Below are 20,602 nucleotides of genomic sequence, written 5' to 3'. Positions count from 1 at the left end.
GAAAAAGGCAGTAGAGAGGTTATGCACAAACTCTCCCTTTTAGCTAAGCTTAGTAACCTTAACAAAGTAAGCTAAGCGCCTAAGCACACCTTAGCATTAGATTCTGAGATTGTACTAGGTTGATGCCTTTCCTAGCGGGTACAAAAAAATCTTGCTGCTAAATCCAACTTTAAGGTCAGAATAATCAAATCATTAAGAAACAATACATCTACTTGCTAGTAAAAAATCACCAACACCCAATTTATTGTCTTTTTCAATCACACTGGATTGTGAGTCACTACCTGGTGATATCATCTATTTCATGTTTTGTACAGATGCTCATCAACATAACATCTGAAACATTAAGCAGGTACATGATACCACTAAAGTCTCACTGTTAAAGGTCTCCCTACTAAAAGCTAGCAACTCCATAATCAGATGGGGTGATTCCTGGTTAAGGTCCCTGAAAAGTCATTTATTTTCACCAAAAGATTGTTTTACAGGCACTGTCTATAGACAAGAGATTTTTATTACTGAGTTTTTATTCATATAACCACCATCTGCTAATTCCCAGGACATCTGACGAAGGTTGGCAGGAAAGGAATTACTCCATTTTGAAAAAAAATGTGTAGGTTTTGAAGTTTCTTTGCACTTTGTTTAGGACCAGAATTGAAATCACTTGAAAAGAAAACAGAGAAAAAGAGGGGGAAGGGTAAGGAAAGAGGATAGAAATCTGTGATGAGAGGACTCTAGTGATTAAGTCCCTATTTTAGTCTGTTTGGGCCTGGATCTTGGGTGTCATTCATCCCAGTCAAGTGCACTAATCACTGAAGTTCACTCCCAGCTTTTATCCTATTGAAGCTCCTCTACCTTATATAATAACAAAGCTACCCATTTGGCAAGAAAGATAAGGCAGTTTTAACTGGTTTACGTCCCTTCCTGTACAGCTGTCTTCTCCTTGGCATCATGGAAAAGCCATTCTGGACCCCAGGAACACTTCTGCTGGCAGTAAAATGAATTGTTTCCATGTTAACAGGAAAAAAAAAAGTTGGAACTCTTTTTAAGCAGTTCCACATTTGCTATGGGTTCTGTCACTTTTCTTCCCAAGTCACAGTCAATCAATTCAGTTGCCAGCAGAAATGAAATCTTTTCTGGAAGGACAACAGCGGCTCAACAGTTGAAAGCGTAGGCGGGGATCACTGCCATTTTGCTTAGTCTTTGTGCCTGCTTATTACATAAGGGCATATTTAGTTCTTCGTCAGGGCTACTGAACAACATGGACACCCCAATTACCGACGCTTTGGAATGCCCACAGTCCCGCAACTGCCATGGGAACACGTGTTTTATGCAGCCTGGAGCTCTGAAGCAGCTGCCCACACACAGATTCTTCATCACACAAACACCACCCCATTAAATAAACATCTGTGAAAAGGCTACAGAACTTGCACGGGAGGATTTCTTTGCTCCAAACATACTGAAATGAAGCACTGCACTTAATGCCCCAAAGTAGATGTATACGGACTTAACTAGACAACCATTTGACACCCATACTGAGGATAATCCTGACGTTATTTCAACTAACTGCCAATGCCTGTATCCAGAATGCATGCCAGGGGATGGCACACGCTGGACTGCCGGACTGCTATCAGAGCAATGCGCATGTGGTAGCACAGTAACACATTCCCACAGCAGCCAGTGCATATAGAGCTCAGAGGCAGCTCCCACCGAACTTTGAGAACCACAAGCAGAGAGAATCTGAATATCCACTTAACTGTATCACCTTGCTTCTTTTTGGAGCTGCAAGCATTATCATTACCACTAAGTACGCATACTGCAGTAATGCCCAATGGCTCTAAATGAAGTCAACACTTTAGTTCTGTCAGCATAAATTAACCATGTATTTGTTACAGCTTGACCTCACTTTTCAGTCTGCATTCATAGCTGTTACCCACACAAGTTTTCCACAACGTATGCCTCCAATGAGCAAATTCAGCACACACAACTTCCCTGAGGGAACTACAGGCAGAGATAAGCTTTCCGCCCAGCTGATCTCTGCATGCAACTTTCGATGTTGAACTCGGCAAGAGAGCGTCATCAGCTTGGCCCTTGTGCTCTCAGGAAAAGTCAGGAGTCCTCCTCTAAGTCAGCCCAAATGTGGTGGCACTGATGTAAGAAAGTGAAATCTTTGACCTGACTTGCAGAAGCAGCCAAATAGACCCCTGATACATGCCAGATCTAAACACTTAGATTTTTTTTCAGATTCCATAGCCTTTCTTACAAGTTAAACAGAGAAGCACATACATTAACAGCTACAGCTCTTGTAGAAAATTCATTAAGGTTGCTGTTCCTTACTGATACCAAAAATAGCGAGTAACTCCAAAATCTCCAGCTGCTAGCAACAGGAAGACTGGGTTTATCCATAATCTTACCATAATCTTACCATCTTTATCCATAATCATAACCTGTGTGGCTTTATTAAATATTAAATGGAGTGAATTTTAACTGTAAATACCAACGAAAGGAATTAAGAGTTCTGAAATTAAGTTTCTCTGCTTATTTGCCCCTACTCAGTCCTTAGTTGAATAAAAATAATAATTGCTACCGGAATAATGTTTCATCTATGGCTTGGCTTTAGAAAAAATGCCTAAATGCATAATTTATTCAAGACCAGATTATGAACCTTTCTGTATGGCTCCACAGGAACATAATGTTTAAGGAAGTATTTTGGAAACCACACAAAAAATGAGTATAAAATATACTCAGAAAATCTGTATGGGTGATACAACGGTATATTGTAAAAGAAAAACACGTATCTGCTAGTTCACACTGTTTTGGGGATTTCTTTACTTGCAATTTCTTAATGAAAACATTTAATAATTGTTAGGAATCAATAAAAAGATAAAACAAGATTGAAAATAACTAATATTTACTTCCTATTTTAAATAATACTTCCTCACTGTCTGCTGACATTTCTACCCAATACCTCTTTCCCAGCTAACAAAAAGTGTAATTAAGAGTTTTAAGCCAGCAGTAACATGACTACTTGACCAACCGGGTGTGATAATGCCAATGCTTGTTTATGGCCTCAGCAGTATTTGCCAAGTCTCTTGATTTGGAGCATGTAAATCTTGCCTTAAATGCATGACCTTCCACATCAAAGGAACAACATCACAGCTATGCTAGAGGGCCAACTCTTGGAATTAATGCGTCTTTCAGAGAAAATAGAGTTCCTGTGTTTTGTTATAAATTCAATGTCTATCAGTTCCCATTTAAGAAAAAACATGTTAATATTTTAAGTAGATCTAATTTTCCATGTTCCTTCAATGCAGATTAAGTATTAATGTGTTAAATCCAGTTGGCATGGAAATGTAACTAAGATTCTAAAAACAACGGAGTTTAACTAGAAGAAACATACGTGTAAATATCCAGTTTTAAAAGCAGTCAGGTGCTGGGAAAGATTCCTTGGAGGTAAATTATAGTAGGTGAAAAATAACTTCCTAAAGAAAGTACAAGTGCTTTTAGTTTCTCAGAATTAAGTGCAACCAAAGAAAAGTGCTAGTAAGGGGGACAAGCCTAGGAGGAAAACAGGGAAGGGATTTAATGACCAACCCAGTTGGCTTTTATCTTTATCCTTCCATTTCGGATTTCTCCCAAATTGCATAGCGGACATTATGATGTATAGACAGTTTGCCACTGTTATATCAGGCTATTTTTCCCTCAAAGAATCAGGCTGGTACCCTGACACTATATAATCACAACCATCTGATTTCTGAAAGTTTTTCATCACTGAAAGGACATGAAAATACAATTTGAATTCTTCAGGAGACAGAAGATTGTTTACTCATTCAAGAAGTTGTTTTCTACTAATTTCTACCATTTTTTACTGATCCACAAAAATACCTGTTAGGGACAAAGGGAAAAACTGATGAGGACACAGGGTCAAAAACACTCAGAAAAAGAATGCAAATCCTTACATGCTCTCACAGAACTTCGTAAGAGTACTGGGCTTTTCCTGGTTGCGTCTTTGTCGAAACCAGCGCTGAATACTGCGTACATCCCAGTCCAGCTGCTTGGAGAGACCCTCCAGCCTCTTCTCATCTGGATGCTACAGAACAAAGAATGACAAAAATTATTTCATTCTCCAATTAAAATAACTCCACTTTAAATTTAGAACCACTGTAACTGTCTGCTATGACACAGACATTGCCTGTCAGACACATGGATATATAGAAACAAAATGGTTTTCACAGAAATCTCTGCTGGCAAACCTGTATCAAAGTATGTGTACAGTGATTACTACTAACATATAAGGACTACATATGCTGCAATACTGTATTACTGGCTATTACTAATAAGATACTTATGGGAAATAACAGGGAACAAAACCTTGCATGGAACTTGGAAAGTAGTGATAAGTAGGGATTAAATGCCATACATTTCTCAAGCAACAGGGCTTACAAAACCCCCCTTATGTGCTTTGCCCATTCCATTCTCCTGCATAGGTATTTTTGTCCTATCGACAGGAAGATTATTTGACTGACATGGAAAGAAGCGGATATATCCCATGTTTCTGCATGTTAATGTTACAGAATGAGGTTATTAAACAAAGCGACAACTTCAAAAGGGAAATCACCTTGGCAACAGGGAGACAGAATTTTTTTCTATAAAATTAGCTACACACAGTTATTCCCAAGAGCAGTGAATGCAGAACTCTCATTCCCTCAGAGCAGCACTGCCCTGCAAATTGGTGCAGAGGTATGGCAAAAGAAAATTAAACTATCCTTGATTTGAATACTGTACAGAGAAGAACGGTACAGGCCACATGTCAAATTGCACAGCAGTTCTGCATATACAATTTTGCATGAGTGAATGAAATACAAGAGCTGCCACAATAAAGACATTGTTAGAAGTTTTCTTTCTACAACCCTCTAAGAGTCTACGGATTAGCAAATTTGCAGTAAAATCTTCTTCAGGCTTAAGTTTGACGTATCAGTCTCCAGGGAAGAAAACAGGAAGGGAAGGGAAAAGGATGAGATAGGAAAAGGGGGAAGTATTTCCCCTCCCTTCTCATGAAAATATTTTTAATTAACCAAAGTAGTCACTTGTTTCTCAATGCAAGATTGAGAAAAGTCACTCTCAGTGACTTTAGATAAATAACTCATATAGCTATTGGGAACTTAACTAGACAGAATTGTTACACGTGACTCTCAAAATACAGCTTCTAGCTAAATTGGCCAGTTTCTTTTTGAGAGTGGCTACCAGACAGCCCAGCAACCTCTTGCAAGAAAGTATCTGCTTTCCTTTGGAGTTTTTCCACTCTTCTCCTTGCTCTGGTTGGGGGGAAGATGTGTGTAACTCACGACATGACTCACAGGAGTCAAATGACTTCATACACTCTATATGGGACTAGCAGATTTGGCAAGGAAAAAGAAAAATCTCATTCCTTCTCCAGCCGAGTCTGGGAGAGAACAGGATCACCAGGAATAGGAGAGAAGGCAAGCACAAAGGCTGTCCTGGGTAGGACATGTAAGCAAGAGAGTACCGTCCATGGCATATTGCACTGTCCCTGACACTGAAACTAATTTTGCCCTCTGTGATTTTAATACATCTCCAAAACTTTAAGCTAATGCCTTTATTGTGGTGCGTTCAGCTGCAGCCTGAAGTTGAAGTGAGAAGGAGCTGTTGTTGCAATATTTAGGCTTCAGAAGGCCTTTGTGCTACAAAGGCGCTGCCTGCTGAGGTGTTTAAGAGTAGCAAAAGGACACCTGATCACTGTTCTGCTCTCACTGCTCAATGCTACGGGGAAGTACCAGCTGCCTGAAAAGCACTGTCAGGATGACATCGTAAAGGTTTAGTTTACGATCTCAAACAGTGAGACTTGTAGAGACAGAGACACAAGCAGCAGGGAAAAACTGCCATTTTCTACAGAAAAATCTGCAAGCTTTAAGACACTATTCAGTCAACCCCCCCATTTTTCTAGCTTTTTTCCCCTTATTTCAAATGGCATTCATCACAACACAAGCAGCTAGGATGTCAGCAAACCACCAGTGCCCTGCATTCAAGTAGTTCCCCTGGAATTGGCTTTAAAGCTTCACAGAAAACACAGTAAGGCCAATCTTACTGGCTCACAACTTGCTCTTTGTTCAAAACACAATGATTTTGTGGAAATTTCTAAAAGGGAGGAATAAAAAAAAAAAAGTAAGTGGCCATATGGCACCTATGAAGTGTTTCTGTAACAGCTTTTTTTGGTTAAAAGCTTACAGGAGACATCATGAAGAGATGCGCAACTGCTCTGGCTAGCATGCCAACTACAATCTTGACATTTGCATATTCTGATTTTATCTGTAAAAATGCAGCACAACATTTAGCAGATAGCTTTATTTTGTTCAGACCTATTTTATAGCACCATGTCACTTTAGAAGGCAAATGTCTTAGGCAAATACCTTTGTAATGGCTGTGAAAACTTTTTCCAGGATGGCATTGGGCTGAGCTTTCTGTGGTCCATTGGCTTGGACTTTAAGGCCTAAGGCACATGGTTTAGCAATGAACCTACAAGAAAAAGAAGAGTGAAAAAAAGAACAGGTGAAATCCTTCAGTTATTTACTTCATTACTGTCATCAATCAGTGACATGCAGTAAATGTGCAAACGCTATAACCCTGCCAACAGAAAAAAAAATTAGCCTAGCAGTTCAAAAGCAAGCTCATACAAGCAATTACATCATAGAATAAGTAACATTACTTTGAAGGATGAAAGGAGCTCCACAGAGCACATGAAACGGAGAATCTTCTTTTATGTTGTGAAAAAAAGCATAAAACAAAAGCATGAGAGGAATGCCTGCTAGAAAATACCACCTAATGAAACGAGTAGGGCAACTTGCATAGTTGAGAAGCACAAAATATTCTCTTCCAAATACAGCCTCTTTCATGAATCAGTTTCCAGAGCTGCTATTGCCCAAAGACTACGTTTGCACAGTGGAAATTCAAACAAAGTCTTTAACATTAGCAACCACTGAAGCTGCCTAGTCTAAAAATACAATTTTGTAAACACCATATAGCTCAAATGGTGTTGAGCCATACCTCAAAGACTTTCCTTGGGAAATAAAACATTCCTGCTAAAGCATGAATCTATCACAGATCCAAACACCAATCGATAATTCCACCCAATTTATAAATCGGATGTCTGATATGTTTTAGAGAGGAATTATATAGCTCCCACTCAAAGGCAACTATTTCACCCACTAAAAATTAAACTATTTGTAATTTTGAGTCTAACTCTGAACTCTACAAAAGCTACAAAACCTATGAAGGAATCACATTCATACATGATCTGCGGAGGAAGAACTCATGTTATGTCGACAGGACAAAAGGTGCTAGCCACTTTGCCACCGCAAAGCGCGTGCACTTGTTCACAGGCCTATGACCTGTGAACTTCAAAAATTAATTTTCTATTGAACTCAACAATACACTTGAAAACAAAGGGGAAGATATTCTGAGAGGAACATACTAGTATTTATGCTCATCTCTGCTCACAAGATGCAACTGCTGTGAAGAGTCTCATTGTGAAAAATACACAGTAAAATTTGATTTGGATTAATTCAGGACACTGCCTAAATAGAATACATTTCATTACTTAAATGTAAATTCTTTAGGCTCAGGTGTATCCTTTTGTTCTCCATTTCTGTAGTGCTGAAAATAATCAGACCCTAATCCGTAGTTACAGCTGAAAGGGAACAAGAGTAGGGTAAGTTTGTACTAACTTCTGGCAGGTGATGGTGGTAGCAGTAACAACCCAAGTGAGAGCTGGATCCCATCGTCCTCTGAAAACCACTCAGGTCCCCAAGCTTCTAGCACTTTGAACTAAATAATTCTTGATTTCACTTTAAAGACTTGGTAATTTTCTAAGATCGCATTCACCATAGCAACAGAAACAACAACCTAAGTAGTTAAGAAGTAGCTCTACTTCATCCACATGAATATGACCACAAGCTCTTAAAAATTACAGAATTCTTATGCATACTCAAGCACCACTTTAAGCACTTTTTTTGAGCTAACACTGCTGTTTCTGTTACATTTAACACAGCATAGCCGATTAAAAAGAAGCAAGTCTTACACACTATTACAGTGGTCACAGCAATATCGCTTGCTAAAGAAAGATGGCTGATACCAGATTGTGACATAACCTTTAGCAGGTTTACAACTTAGCAGAACAAGCATCCTGTAAAAATAAATAAATAAATAAGACAGAGAAAAAAAAAATCTACATTTAGAATATGCTGTTTACATTTACACTGACATGGTGCTTTCATGAGCAATTTTTTCCAAGGAAACATTCTTGATGCATTGCTGTGACATTCCTATCTGCGAGCTAATCCTAAATCTTGAAATCGTTTTGGTGACTATTTGCAGGGGGAATAAAAAAGTCACATATCTGAAGATACCTGTAGTATAAGCAGTGAACTTGTTATTTGATCCTTCTGTCTTTTAAGAGAAAATACTCATTATACTCTGTAAAAGCTTGGTCACGATCTGCATCAGCTGCAGATTCCAACCACATTGCTACCAGCATAGCACCAACCAAACCAATGACACTGCATCAGCTTTGCATTTCCCACTTTAGGACATGGTGCTTTACAATACAAGTTTCACTGCCGAGTCTAGTTTTCTGCTTATAAAGGAGAAGTGTGTAAGCTTTATACATATATGTAATATGTGAATACACAATTTGTATACTAACTACACCTAAGACTTTGTATATTACTTAAAGTATAAGGGATATATAAAATCTGCTTATACTAAAATCAAAGAGAGAGTTTTTCATTTAATACAAGGAAACAAAACAGAAGTGGTAAGTGTATTCTCTAGCTCAATATAATACATAATCAAACCAGCGTTGGCCATTGCTGTTATCTGATAATGAACAAGATGCTGATGAAGAAGCTAACATGTGACTACTGTAAAAAGAGTCTCACAGAGACAGATGGAGTTCACAGAAGCAAGCAAAATGCATGCAGAGTTTTATTTCAGAAAGGCACTTTTTAATTCTGGTCTAAGGACCTGTAAGACACTTCTAGCCAAGAAACAAAGGGACCAAGAATCTCGGAATCTATGCTCATGTCTTGTACTAAAAAACTGAAAACAAACAAACAAAACCTCCAGTCTTTACCATTAGATACAAAGTCAGAAAAAAAAAAAAAAGCTTAAGACAGACAGTAGAGGGAACATCAATCAGCGTTCAAGCTAATTTTACAAAGCCCTTCAAGCAAACACTTATAGAGACAAGATAGAGGTGTGCTGTAGGTGGAATAAAATAAATAAAAAATGAAAGACAACTCCATCACCTTCATGCCTTCACACAGGAATCCAAGCTCAGCCTTTGCTATCAACAGCAACATCAAGAAACATTCACTAAATAAATACAAATGAAGATAAAAATTATTCAGACTGATTTTTCTAGTCACTTGCAAAGTTGATACCCTCTGAAGTAAAAATTAAGTGTGTGTGTGCGCGCGCACATGCACATACCTATGCGTCAAAGCCATCTTTCAACTTCTTTTCTCCTTCTGCTGAGTGCAGGAGGGAGATAGCTATGAAATAACAGCACTCCAAAGCAAGGGAGGTCTCTAAACATGCTCATTTAAAAGAAAATACACACCAAATGCAAAAAACATATTCAATTTGTAAAAGTCAAAAGCAGGTGGAAAAGTCACAGCTAGTAAAATTCTACAAGGTGCAAGTCCAGCCAGCTGCATGCTGAGCTGATCTTTGTTTAAGTCTAAGCAAACAAGCTGGGAGGTACCTCCTTAAAATGACATATTATCTTGCTAATGAACAGCCTGGCTAAATACAGGAGAAAAGACAGACACAGTGTTTGTCCAGATTTTAAAAAGAGAAAAGAATCCCAATATCGATGTTATATGCATGATCTAAACTGAAATACATTTGCTACTTCAATTTTGTATTTTCTAAATAGCAATATAAATTTTGCTGCTGTTGCTGCTCATGCTCTGCTTTTCAAAAAAGCTTTAAAAATGCCACAAAAAATCATAATTCTCATCAACAGTTTTCTATAATATTTAATATACATAAATGAAGCAAAACAGAATTCATGTTTGATACCATACAAACAACGAGTATTTTGCCAAACACTGTTTCTTACAAGCACTACTCATTTTTCCAATTTCCTAACACTGTGTGATACTCAATTCCACAAATTCCAAAAAACACACTCATGTTTGATACTGTACAAACTCTGAGTGTTTTGCCAAACACTGTATTTCTTAAAATCACTATTCATTTTTTCCAGTTTTACAAATTGTGCTGTTCAGCTCCCTGAACAGTCTTACTGAAAGCTATGGGACTATTTATTGCATAAGGTATTGCAATTAAGAGGAAAGAAGTACTGTGTAAGAGTAAGCAGAGCAGAACTGAATATATTACTATCTCTGCTCTCTAATACATGTAAATCTAAACAAACCCCACACCAGTATCTCTGTTAAACTGATTTCAGTTAAGTTGAAATGCCAGCTGCTGTTCAATTACACACAAATTAAAGAGCAGGCATTTTTTGCCAAACGCAGCCCCATCTATTCTGGACCTCAAAAGATCTAGAGATGAAAGAACAAAAGAAACAAGGGAGTTAAACTTAGAATTTAAGAATCTTTTTAAAGGCAACTTCCTCAATCACAGTTTAAAGCCACATTTAATAAAAAAATAAAAACAAAAACCCACAGACAACCACTTCAGGTAACACAGGTTATTGTAGAGTGTCCATGGGGGAAGCACTCAGCCTTTGCATGCCAATAAATACTGTCCTATCTGTTTAAAAATGACAAGTATTTACACACATATATATATACATGTATGTATGCATAACACCTGAAGGCAGCCACTGTTTTGCATTTTGAATTCTACATTTCTCAACGATTTACAACAGCGAGCGAGAGCAAAAGCGAGGCCTCATACTCCACTCCATGCTTGGAGATCAGTTCTTCTCTATAACAGGCCCAAGAAACCTTCAGAAAAATGACACCCCTCACCAGACCATAAACAAGGAGCTACGCTTCACCAGAAGTATGTAAATTTGATTAAGAACAACTACCATTTTTGGTTTCCCACTTGCCCTTTAGCAAATGCCAGCTAGATGAACATAGCTGCTATTATGAGAGAGAGAGAAACAAGCGGAAATACGAAACATAAATAAAGAACCAACTGCTTTTGCCCTGCTGAAGGAAGTTAAATACTAGTTTTGCACAGTTTACTCTCTGCATTGATTATAATGGACACAATGCTGTATAAAAGGAGAATTCCCTCCTTCAATCCCAATTAAAATGAAAACAATAACCTCAGATCCATCAGAAGCCATTCCCACTGCCCTTCACCACATATACTAACTCCTCATACCCATAAAATTACAATTTAAAAATATGCTGGCTCTACATTCTGGGCACTCCATGCCCTACAAAAGTTTCTCTTTAGAAATATCAATGGGTGAGATACTTAATGAACAAAAAACACCATGGACACATCAACAGAAAAATGTAACACAACTAAAGCCTTTAACGAAAGAGTAAGGGTAAAGCCTCCACCGATTCACATAGTTGTTTCTATTCTCCTCCATTTCCTCTATTGGGTGTCTGAGCCTTAGTAATTAATTACTCTAACCCTTTCAGCTTACTGCTATCCAGCTCCACATATTACATTATTTGAATCCCAGAACGGACTAGAAATCTTAGTGTTGATCATCCTTGTCCTTCAAGGCTGACGGTCATTAGCACTAGCGAAGTCTGCATTTAATAAATAATTTTTAAAAGTGAAGGAGACGGAGAAAAGTAAAAGGATTTTTTCTGTGACTCTGCATTTCACTGGAAATCAAACGATCACATACTGAAGGCGCTGATGAACCTTCCAATGTAATTAAACCAGCCAGACTTCCAAAAAGTCAGATACATGTAACACACAGAAGACAGAAGAAAGCAACAGAAGAAAGTTTTGCTGTGAAACAGTTCTGAAACTGAAGTCATACAATGCCCTACAAAATCACGTCACACCACACAAAAAGAGCGGATTCCCACGTTGAAGTAATTGCCCTTTAACCTATCAGTAAACCTGATTCTCCCGAGTGCATCGTTTCTTGGATGCGCGCACAGCAGAAGTGCTTTCTGGCTGAGGACAGTCATATACTCCTAAATACTCCCAACTGGCCTGCTAAGGTAGGAGGCCAAACAAATAGCGTTGCTCAAACATGTATTCACAAACAGGTGAACTCTCTGTAGGGAGGCACAAAAGGTAAAAGATCATCTGTGGGTGAAAAATAGTATAAAAAAATTAAAAATTACAAAAAAGGTAAGGTGTGATCTTTGCCCTGGATCCTTTCAGAGACTAACATACATCTCTCCTTTAGTCACCTGGGGCAAATACAACCACTCCACTGAAAACTGCATCAAGATCCTTGCCACAAATTGAATTCAAAGCATCTCTTCAATATAAATTATAAGTAAGTATATGTGGACATATACTCCACCTTAAAAAAAAAAAGAAAAACAAAACAAAAAAAGAGGCAGAAGTATTCCCAGTTCAAAAGTGAATACATCGATACATCTTTGCATTCTAAGATAATGAGAAACTCCTTCATTAAACCAGGCAAGACACTGGAAATGTGCCTAGAGCCCTCCTACATCACCTTAGGACAATGTTTCCATACTCACAAGTCATCTGCCATTTATGAGGTGACCACAAGTCACTCTTCAGCAAATCAGTGTTAGCAGTTTCTCAGCAGCTTAGAAGATGTTCTGCTTCAGCATAGCCCACAGCAGGTAAACAGGGATACCAGGGTTTTTTTTGAAATAGCCCAAAAGGTCAGCAAGAATTAAGGTTTTCTATCCATGACCACAAAATATATTAAGTTAAATGAGCTAATGAATATTTAATTCATGTAATTAAAAATACATTTTTAAATGTACAAGGAGAAATAAATAAAATACTCAATAGCTTGTCCTAAACATTCAATTTAAGAAATATCGGTCTTAAAGTAATTGGCAATGTCAGTTGGTAGGTGATATATGTCAACGAGTTCAAAGCAGGTTTGGATCCCATTGCCTTTTAAGTGATAAAACTGTACTACTTTATAACACTTACTTGTCAAATGTTTCTGCTCTATTAGAATCTCACTCGTTTCACTAAAATTCTCTCACTCACAAGAATCAAGAGATTGAAAGCCACAAAACTTCCTTCATTTTTAATGAAACTATAAGCTTAAAAACAAACAAACAGACATACACACATACCACACAAGTTGTTAAGAAAGGGACCCAGAAAAGGGGAACCAAGAAACTTTTTTTCCCTCAGGATAAGCAGAACAAACAAAAATTCTGCTGCAGATTTTCATACAACTTTTCTACTGTGAAAGGATGACAACTTACTATATGTTTCTTGATTTTACTCTACTGTCTTAATATAATCTGAAAAGCTATAAAATAAAAATAATAAAATGCAATAAAAACTATTGAACTCATGCCCAACTAGTTTTACAAAAGGATAAGGACACAATTATACATTCAAGAGAATCTAAATCAAGACTATATTTTTTTACTGTAGATGAAAAATGTTGTTTTAAAACCCTGTACTTAAACCTAAAATAAATCACAATCACAAGGGAGGGAACTGAAAGAAGTCTTATTAGACTCCAAACCCCGGAAGCACTGCCAACAAAATATGCTTAAAATTTTTTTTGATTTACATTCTTCTCCTATCAGATGATAAAGTTGTCTTTCCATTGACATGCAGTATGTCTTCAATGCTGCAGCATTTCAAGAAACTTTCTGAAAGCTGTTCAATTTTTAATTTAAACCTTTCAAAATAACTATGCTGAGACAAGTGACCCCTTTCACAACCTGGGGCTATTTCCCAGGGGTTGTAGGCAAAGACTGAATTCTTTTCAGTTTCTGACCTACTAGTGTCATTTCTTAGTTTTGCATGAACCTCTTGAATCTTATTAAAGCAATGACTTTCTTCTTTTTCTGTCTAGGTGTAACAAATTTTAAGGGCTAACAGTCTGAAAAATCTTTTCCCACAAAACTACAAAACACTTTTTCTCTGAGGTTTTTCAAGCACAGAAAGCATGCTTTTTCCCCTCACTTACAACTTTACTTTGCAACTAACTTCAGTGTGGAAGCACACTCACAAATTTTCATCAGTGCAAGTGAGAAAAAACTAAGTTAGTGCACTCGACATTTGTTAAATCTGTTTGTTGATCGTAACTTGAACCATTTAATTTTGTCTCTTGTTTTCATTATTGGTAGGTCATATTATGGGCCAAAGAACAGGATTAATGGCCTCTTATTACAGACCAAATCTTAAACAGTCTGTCACCTGACAAGCAATCTATATTCCTGGCAGGGTACCTCAGTCTAGCACAAAGCATCTGCACAAAATCATTCTGAGACTGCTCCTACACGATTTGTGCTAATAGAGTTGAACTTTCATGAAGACAGTAGCCAGAACCCAGTTACAAGTCCCCATGAACACTGAGAATACGCATTTTTGCCTTAGCCTTTTGCAAGAACAGTACAGTAAGAGCAGTAGAGTGAGTCCTCCACAAGTGCATGAGGAGAGTTTGGATCTCTCCATCCTGTGCTGAGGGTGCATCTACACAGAGAAATTTAGGGAAATTAAGGTGAATCAGAAGTTTGCAGAGCATTTCCAAGAGTAATGAACTCTAATTTGAGCTTAGTGGTAAACTCTGATTACAAACACCCAGCCATCATTGTGAACCTAGAAAAAAAATTTCACTTGCATGGAGGTGCTGCATAGCACATAAAAGATTGGCTGGTATGGCTAACACCAGCCAATTGCGAGTATCATAACGAAAAATGAGCAAGATATTTATGCAAAGTCGGTACTTCTGTCAAATCTCATTGTTTCCTATTAGTATATTTCTAATGATCAGGAAAAGAAGTTACAAACAGCTAAAATTCCTCTCTGTGCTAGAGAGATGCTCAATTCTGCTTTGAAGAGTCAGACTCTCCTTTTGAAAGACTGATACAGAACAGATTTTCTCACCTCATCTACTTTATGCTTTCTAAACACAGATTATTCCAGAGATTTATGATTGAGACTATCTAACCTGTCAGGGCATTGCTTGCTGATTTTAAACAGAAATTTACTCTAACTATAAGGATGAGTGAGAATAAAATACGTTTGTTTCAGAGCAGACATTCAATAGATTACTACCACAGCAGAGATAAAAACAGTTGCTGGATTTGTTTTATGCTATTTTTGTGTAGCTGACCTGTTTTTTTTTTTATTACTAATGAAAAAAAGAAGATCTTAACAGTCCTAGGACAAATTCAGCAGGTAGGTAGGCTAGTGACTTCTGTATACTTACCCACCACTGATTTTGGCTTTATATTTCTCAACACCTTCAACTATGGAAGAAATACCAGGTTAAGAGTGTCTGAACCCCAGGCATGAGCTCTAACTCAGTTAACGTGATTTACATGTTACATTACACAATCACATTAGATTAACATCCATACAGAGAAGTCAGGTTCACCAAAATTTGTTGGCTGCATTGGGAAATGGGTCACAACTCTTGCAATGAAACCTTCCAAACATAGGAACCTGCCTGCACGGACCAGAACCCCAGCACACAAGTCAGCCTGCCTGAAGAGTCTCCGCTGCTGAACACTATTATAATTGCCTCAGAGGTCAGCGTACAGCAGAGCTCAGCCAACCCTTTCAAAGAGGAGCTATTCCCAAATCTCCCCAAATGACCTCAGAAAACCATATATCCATATGCCTTTCATCTGAGAGGAACTATGCTATTCCTTTTGTTCATAAGAGTCAGAGATACATTATCCATATATTCCACACCAGCATCATTATCCCATCTCTTCCATCAAATTATACAGACTAAGCACAATACCGTGGAAGCCACAAACATGTTATTAAAAAATAAAAGCCAAGCAGCTTGCCGGAAAACTCAGCTTACTGAGTGAGATTTCATCCTTGTCTCAAATTATTAGAAAGCATTTACACTCACCTGTGGGGGAAAAGAGTAGGTGGAAAAAGCCTCATTTATTTTATTTCAAGGTGTTAAAATCTTTTCATTAATGTTTTGACCTGAGAAACTTTCACAATAAGCAAACATAGTTTTGACCTCAGCATTTCTATAAAGTATTGTAACTTGCCTGAAAAAAGGCTTTAAACAAAATGAAAAATTCTGTCACAAATGTCCTGCTACCTTTTAAACACAGAGTTGGGAAGCTATCTGAGAGCCTTCATAACAAATGGCATTGTTAATCCTTCATTACAAAAAACAAAGTACATATCCAATTGCCAGTAGAAAATATATCTATTTTTATACTTGGATTGCAGGGAGCACTGCTGGTGGCAGCATGGAGAGACAACAAGGGCTAGTGGAACTAATGCTACAGGATGAAAAACTGCTCATCTAAAACAAAGGAGCACAGTCTGACACTTCACTAAGTGCTGACGTTCGCCAAGATCTAACATGGACAGAATCCGGGAAGTCAGTGATGGCAGAAACCAATGTATTCCTACACTCCTGCTCTAACAGACTTGCTCCATCAGCCAGATATCCCTCCGTAATGCTCGTCTCTAGTACTCAAGTACCAAAGCAGCCCCTGTAATGCTACAGTACTAATCCTATGCATATTTTTTTTTCCTTTTGAAAGAAAAAAAGACCAAGTCAAGTTTTCAATTATAGCTTTGGTTTGTTTTTTCCTTTAATATACAGTTCTAGACACAGCTGCCATCAACAGGGAGGATGGTCATGTTCTAAAGGACTGTCTCTGATTACAGGAAAGCTAATAAAACAGGTTACGGTCTTTCACACAAACTATCGGTGAGAAAATTCCATTCCAGCCTGGCAGCTGTTCCATAAATCCTTCTAAAAGATTTACAGAAAAACACAGAAAAGTTTTTCTTAAATATGCAAGCACCGTCTCAATGCAAAAACATGTCAATCACAATTGATCTTGCCAGAATTTGCACTCTCAGAACAGAGATGCAGCTGAGGTAACCCACCGTTCCACTGGAGAGAGCCAGCAGGGCTGCCTGACTGCTCCTGGCTGTTCTCAGCCCTCCCACCACTAGGAACCTAGAAAGATCATTTCTGTCTCTTCAAATCATTCAGGTTGTATTTCTCTGCCACTGACCTTGTTACTTTTACACTTGAAAGGAGAGCTCAAAAGTACTGTACAGCCAGATAAGAGTCTCTGGAAACATTTTTCTGATTTTTGTTTATTCAAGAGCAGCATTTGTGCATCAGTTGTCTTTCTGCAGTAGCCAACCTCACTAATTCCAATTTTGCAGTGCTGGCCACAGAAGCAGTTTTAGGAAGCTGTTGTGCATCTATTGCTGCTGTACAAACCCACTGCCCTGTAAATTCCTTATATTCATCCCAGAAGGTATGCAGATAAAAATTCCCACTAACATTAAGGGGAATTTTGCATGAATGTCAGAGGCAACAGTATTCCCCTCAGCTCAAAGATGGATACAAAAGGTAAGCTAAAGAATAGCTCTACCTCATTAACACATTATGCAGTAGGATAACTGACATGTACACAAATTAGTTGTGTAAAACTGCTGCATCCCTGCTTGCAAGAGTAATGCTCCATCTCCTAAAAGGGTTTGGGAATTTTTCAGCTGGGAAGCAAAGTGCCCTATAAATTCAGCATATTGTCGTAGCAAAACAGCATTCAGCATTAAGTGTTTTTCATATTTGGATGTCATGTAAGTGAAGAATAGTTTTATACAGATCCCTTTCACAGAAGAAATTCTGGTTGTAGAAATATGCTTGGAGGCAATAAGGGGCCCAAGGGTTTCAGTCCAAGAGTATTTTCACAGGAAAAAATTAAATTTTATTCAACAGTCTTTCTGAATGGTAGCTGTAATAAATAAATAAATAATAATAATAATAATAAAAAGGATTTAATAGCTGTGCTTCAGCTTGCAGGCTCACTGGTTAGTGCAATGCTAACATGCATCCCATTTTAAGTAAAAAAAGACAAGGTAACTTCATCATTTGATAGCAGTATTATAAAATGGTTAGTCTGATACAGTTATTCTTTCAAGAATCCCCTCATAATTCTGGGGTGGTTTAAGTAACAGCAGGACTGACATGACTGACCCATAGTGTTCTATTGTTGTAAAACTCTTTTTGCAGCTGGATTTCTAACATTTAAATTCTGGGGTTTTTTTCCTTGAGTGATCATTCACCTCTAAGCAAAAAAAGCAGCAAAAAAGCAGCAAAAAAAGACAAAGAAAAAAGCAAACCACATTTCCATGCCACGCCAATTCAAAAATACCACCCTCGTCCTGAGATTTTGCTCCAATCACAAAAACCATGATCAGTGAGGTCCATTTGGCTTGAGCTACCTTTGCATGCCTGCTGCCTGTGAGTCTCCACTGCAACTTACAGGCCAGACCGCCACTGATCAGCGCCCCTGACTCCATCCAACATACCCATACACATCCAAACCCATTTGCCTCACTGAGCCAGCAAAACCTATTTAATCCCCTCTCTCGTGAGTGGAGTGGTTAGGGAAAAGTCTATCACAAGATGTAGATTAATTCATAACTGAACAGACTGGGTGTTCAGCCACTGATACTGGAATACTCCAGTGCAGCCATTATTGGCAAAACATAGGTCATTTGTCCAGCTAGTAAGTTACTATAGAAATGGGACACAAACCTAGGCCAACAGCTTACAAACAGAAGTCACTTTGGCCCACGTTTTCCAAAGCTTTTTAAAAATATATATGCATACATAACACTATACATATTTCCATTTCTCTCAAAACTTTTTGAGACCAAAGAACTGAATTGTGAAAGAACTGCATGCTCCATACTTGTAACAGAACTCTCTCCAGAATAGCAACAAGAACTGTACAAATGCAGAGAAAGGTCACAAATAAATATTTCTGCAGCCAGCTGTCTAATGCTTTCTTTCTTTGTAATGTCTAAAAATAAAGAGTATAGTCACTCTGTAACTTTCCAAGCACAGATTAGACAGCAGAGGAAGGGAAGGGGAGATACATTCCAGTCCCACACAGCTCTTAAAACACAGTGCATCCTGTCAGCAGACCTTAGCTGGCGTTACTAAGGCTGTAAAAGGTAGGGACAATACAATATCAAGAGTATCATTCTTATGCCTTTTACATATGGCAAATTCAGGACACACAAGTCAGGGTCAGTGGTAAAACCCAGGTCTCCAAAATCCCAGCCTACTGATTAAAGCAGAGATGAAAGTGCTCTCCAAACTTCTAACAAGCTATGGGTTGGGGACTTTCTAGACCAAAAAAGACATCTTTGCAGCAGTCCCCAGAGAACCCCCCCCACACCGAGCTTCACTAGTACTCCTCTTAGCCTGTGCAAACTTCCAACACGCTGTGGCAGAGTTCCCCAGCTTAAATGCACACAGCGTGAACAATCATCTCCTTTTGTTTCAAACCTGCCACCCTCCAGTTTGATTTCTTTTTTTTACTTCTTGTATTGTATAAAATGTATAAAAACGAACAATCAATCCCAATGTATCCTTTCCATGTCATTTACCCCTCAATAGCTGTCTGTTTCCCTCTGCCACCTCTTGAAATACAGAGCTGATATGTACCATAATAATGGATCTCTTCTGGCAAGTCTAGGGCAGACCAAAGGAGAAGAGCCAGCTAGAAAGCATCTATATGTGTAAAGATACACAGCCAAACTGGTATTAAATGACTGACAGAGGAAAGGGCAGGATGAAAGCATTGAGAGAAAGGGAAGGTCTGTGATTTTTTTTTTAAAATCACAGTAGGTCATCCTGACACAACAACCCTGTTTTAAGCCACAAGAGCCCTGCCATATTGCTTTATCATTTACATTGGTCACACCTGCAACATGTGAGCAAGAAAAGAATCTCTATGAGCAATACCTTTGTCCACACTAATGCTGCAGCCAAAGCATACCAAGGCTGGCCTCTACCAGCCTCTCAGCACGTAAATACACTCTTAATGCAGCTCTCACTCATTCTCCAAGGCAGCTCCCAACATGCAAAAAGAAGCAGTAGTTACTATCATTTGGAAATGAACCAAAAGCTACTAAGTGGCTCAAAGCATCTGTCCAAAGAAGTAAAAGCCTCAGTAATCATTCTGATAAATAACTTAACTCTGCCCACTAGAAAGGCAATGCTACTCCTCCATAGTACTCTGTAATAGTTCTTAGCTTGGTCATTAAGTGATAGCTCATCACATCAAGCTCTCTTACATTCTAATTTATTTTTCTTACTTCAGTCTATTTCCTATTTATTAGCAGGAGAGAAAATAACAAAGGATGTAGTCAAAAACCTCTAGTGAACACTCATTTCAACAACAACCAGTCCCTCTGATATTATTCCAGAAGACTGCAGCAAGTCGCAGAAAACCACCTGACTGTTCAGCAATACCCTTCTGGAGAACATTAAAGAGAGTCTGAATTGTTCAGCTGGAACAGGAACTCATTAAGTAACTTCAGGTTGGCATGATTTTTTTGAAAGCAGAGCTTTATATTCAATGAAAGGATTAAAAAAATATTTAAGTCCTCTGTACCTTATGCATGACAGCTTGTTCATGATGGAAGAACCAGT

At 38.2% G+C, this 20,602-nt stretch overlaps 1 protein-coding gene across 4 annotated transcripts in view; it reads right to left on the bottom strand.

Annotated features, from left to right (window-relative positions):
• Positions 1-20,602, bottom strand: part of CERS6 (ceramide synthase 6) — a 135,197-nt gene that overhangs the window by 86,467 nt on the left and 28,128 nt on the right. For all 4 annotated transcript variants that reach the window (XM_026094003.2, XM_026094009.2, XM_026094017.2 and 1 more), the window contains exons 2-3: positions 6,423-6,528; positions 3,954-4,084 (exon numbers count right to left, since the gene is read on the bottom strand). In XM_026094003.2, coding sequence (XP_025949788.1) covers positions 3,954-4,084; positions 6,423-6,528 — 237 coding nt within the window. The remainder of the gene's footprint in view (positions 1-3,953; positions 4,085-6,422; positions 6,529-20,602) is intronic.

The sequence above is a fragment of the Dromaius novaehollandiae genome, chromosome 7 (assembly GCF_036370855.1).
Source record: "Dromaius novaehollandiae isolate bDroNov1 chromosome 7, bDroNov1.hap1, whole genome shotgun sequence".
Lineage (NCBI taxonomy): Eukaryota > Metazoa > Chordata > Aves > Casuariiformes > Dromaiidae > Dromaius > Dromaius novaehollandiae.
This window is presented reverse-complemented; position numbering and strand designations above follow the sequence as displayed.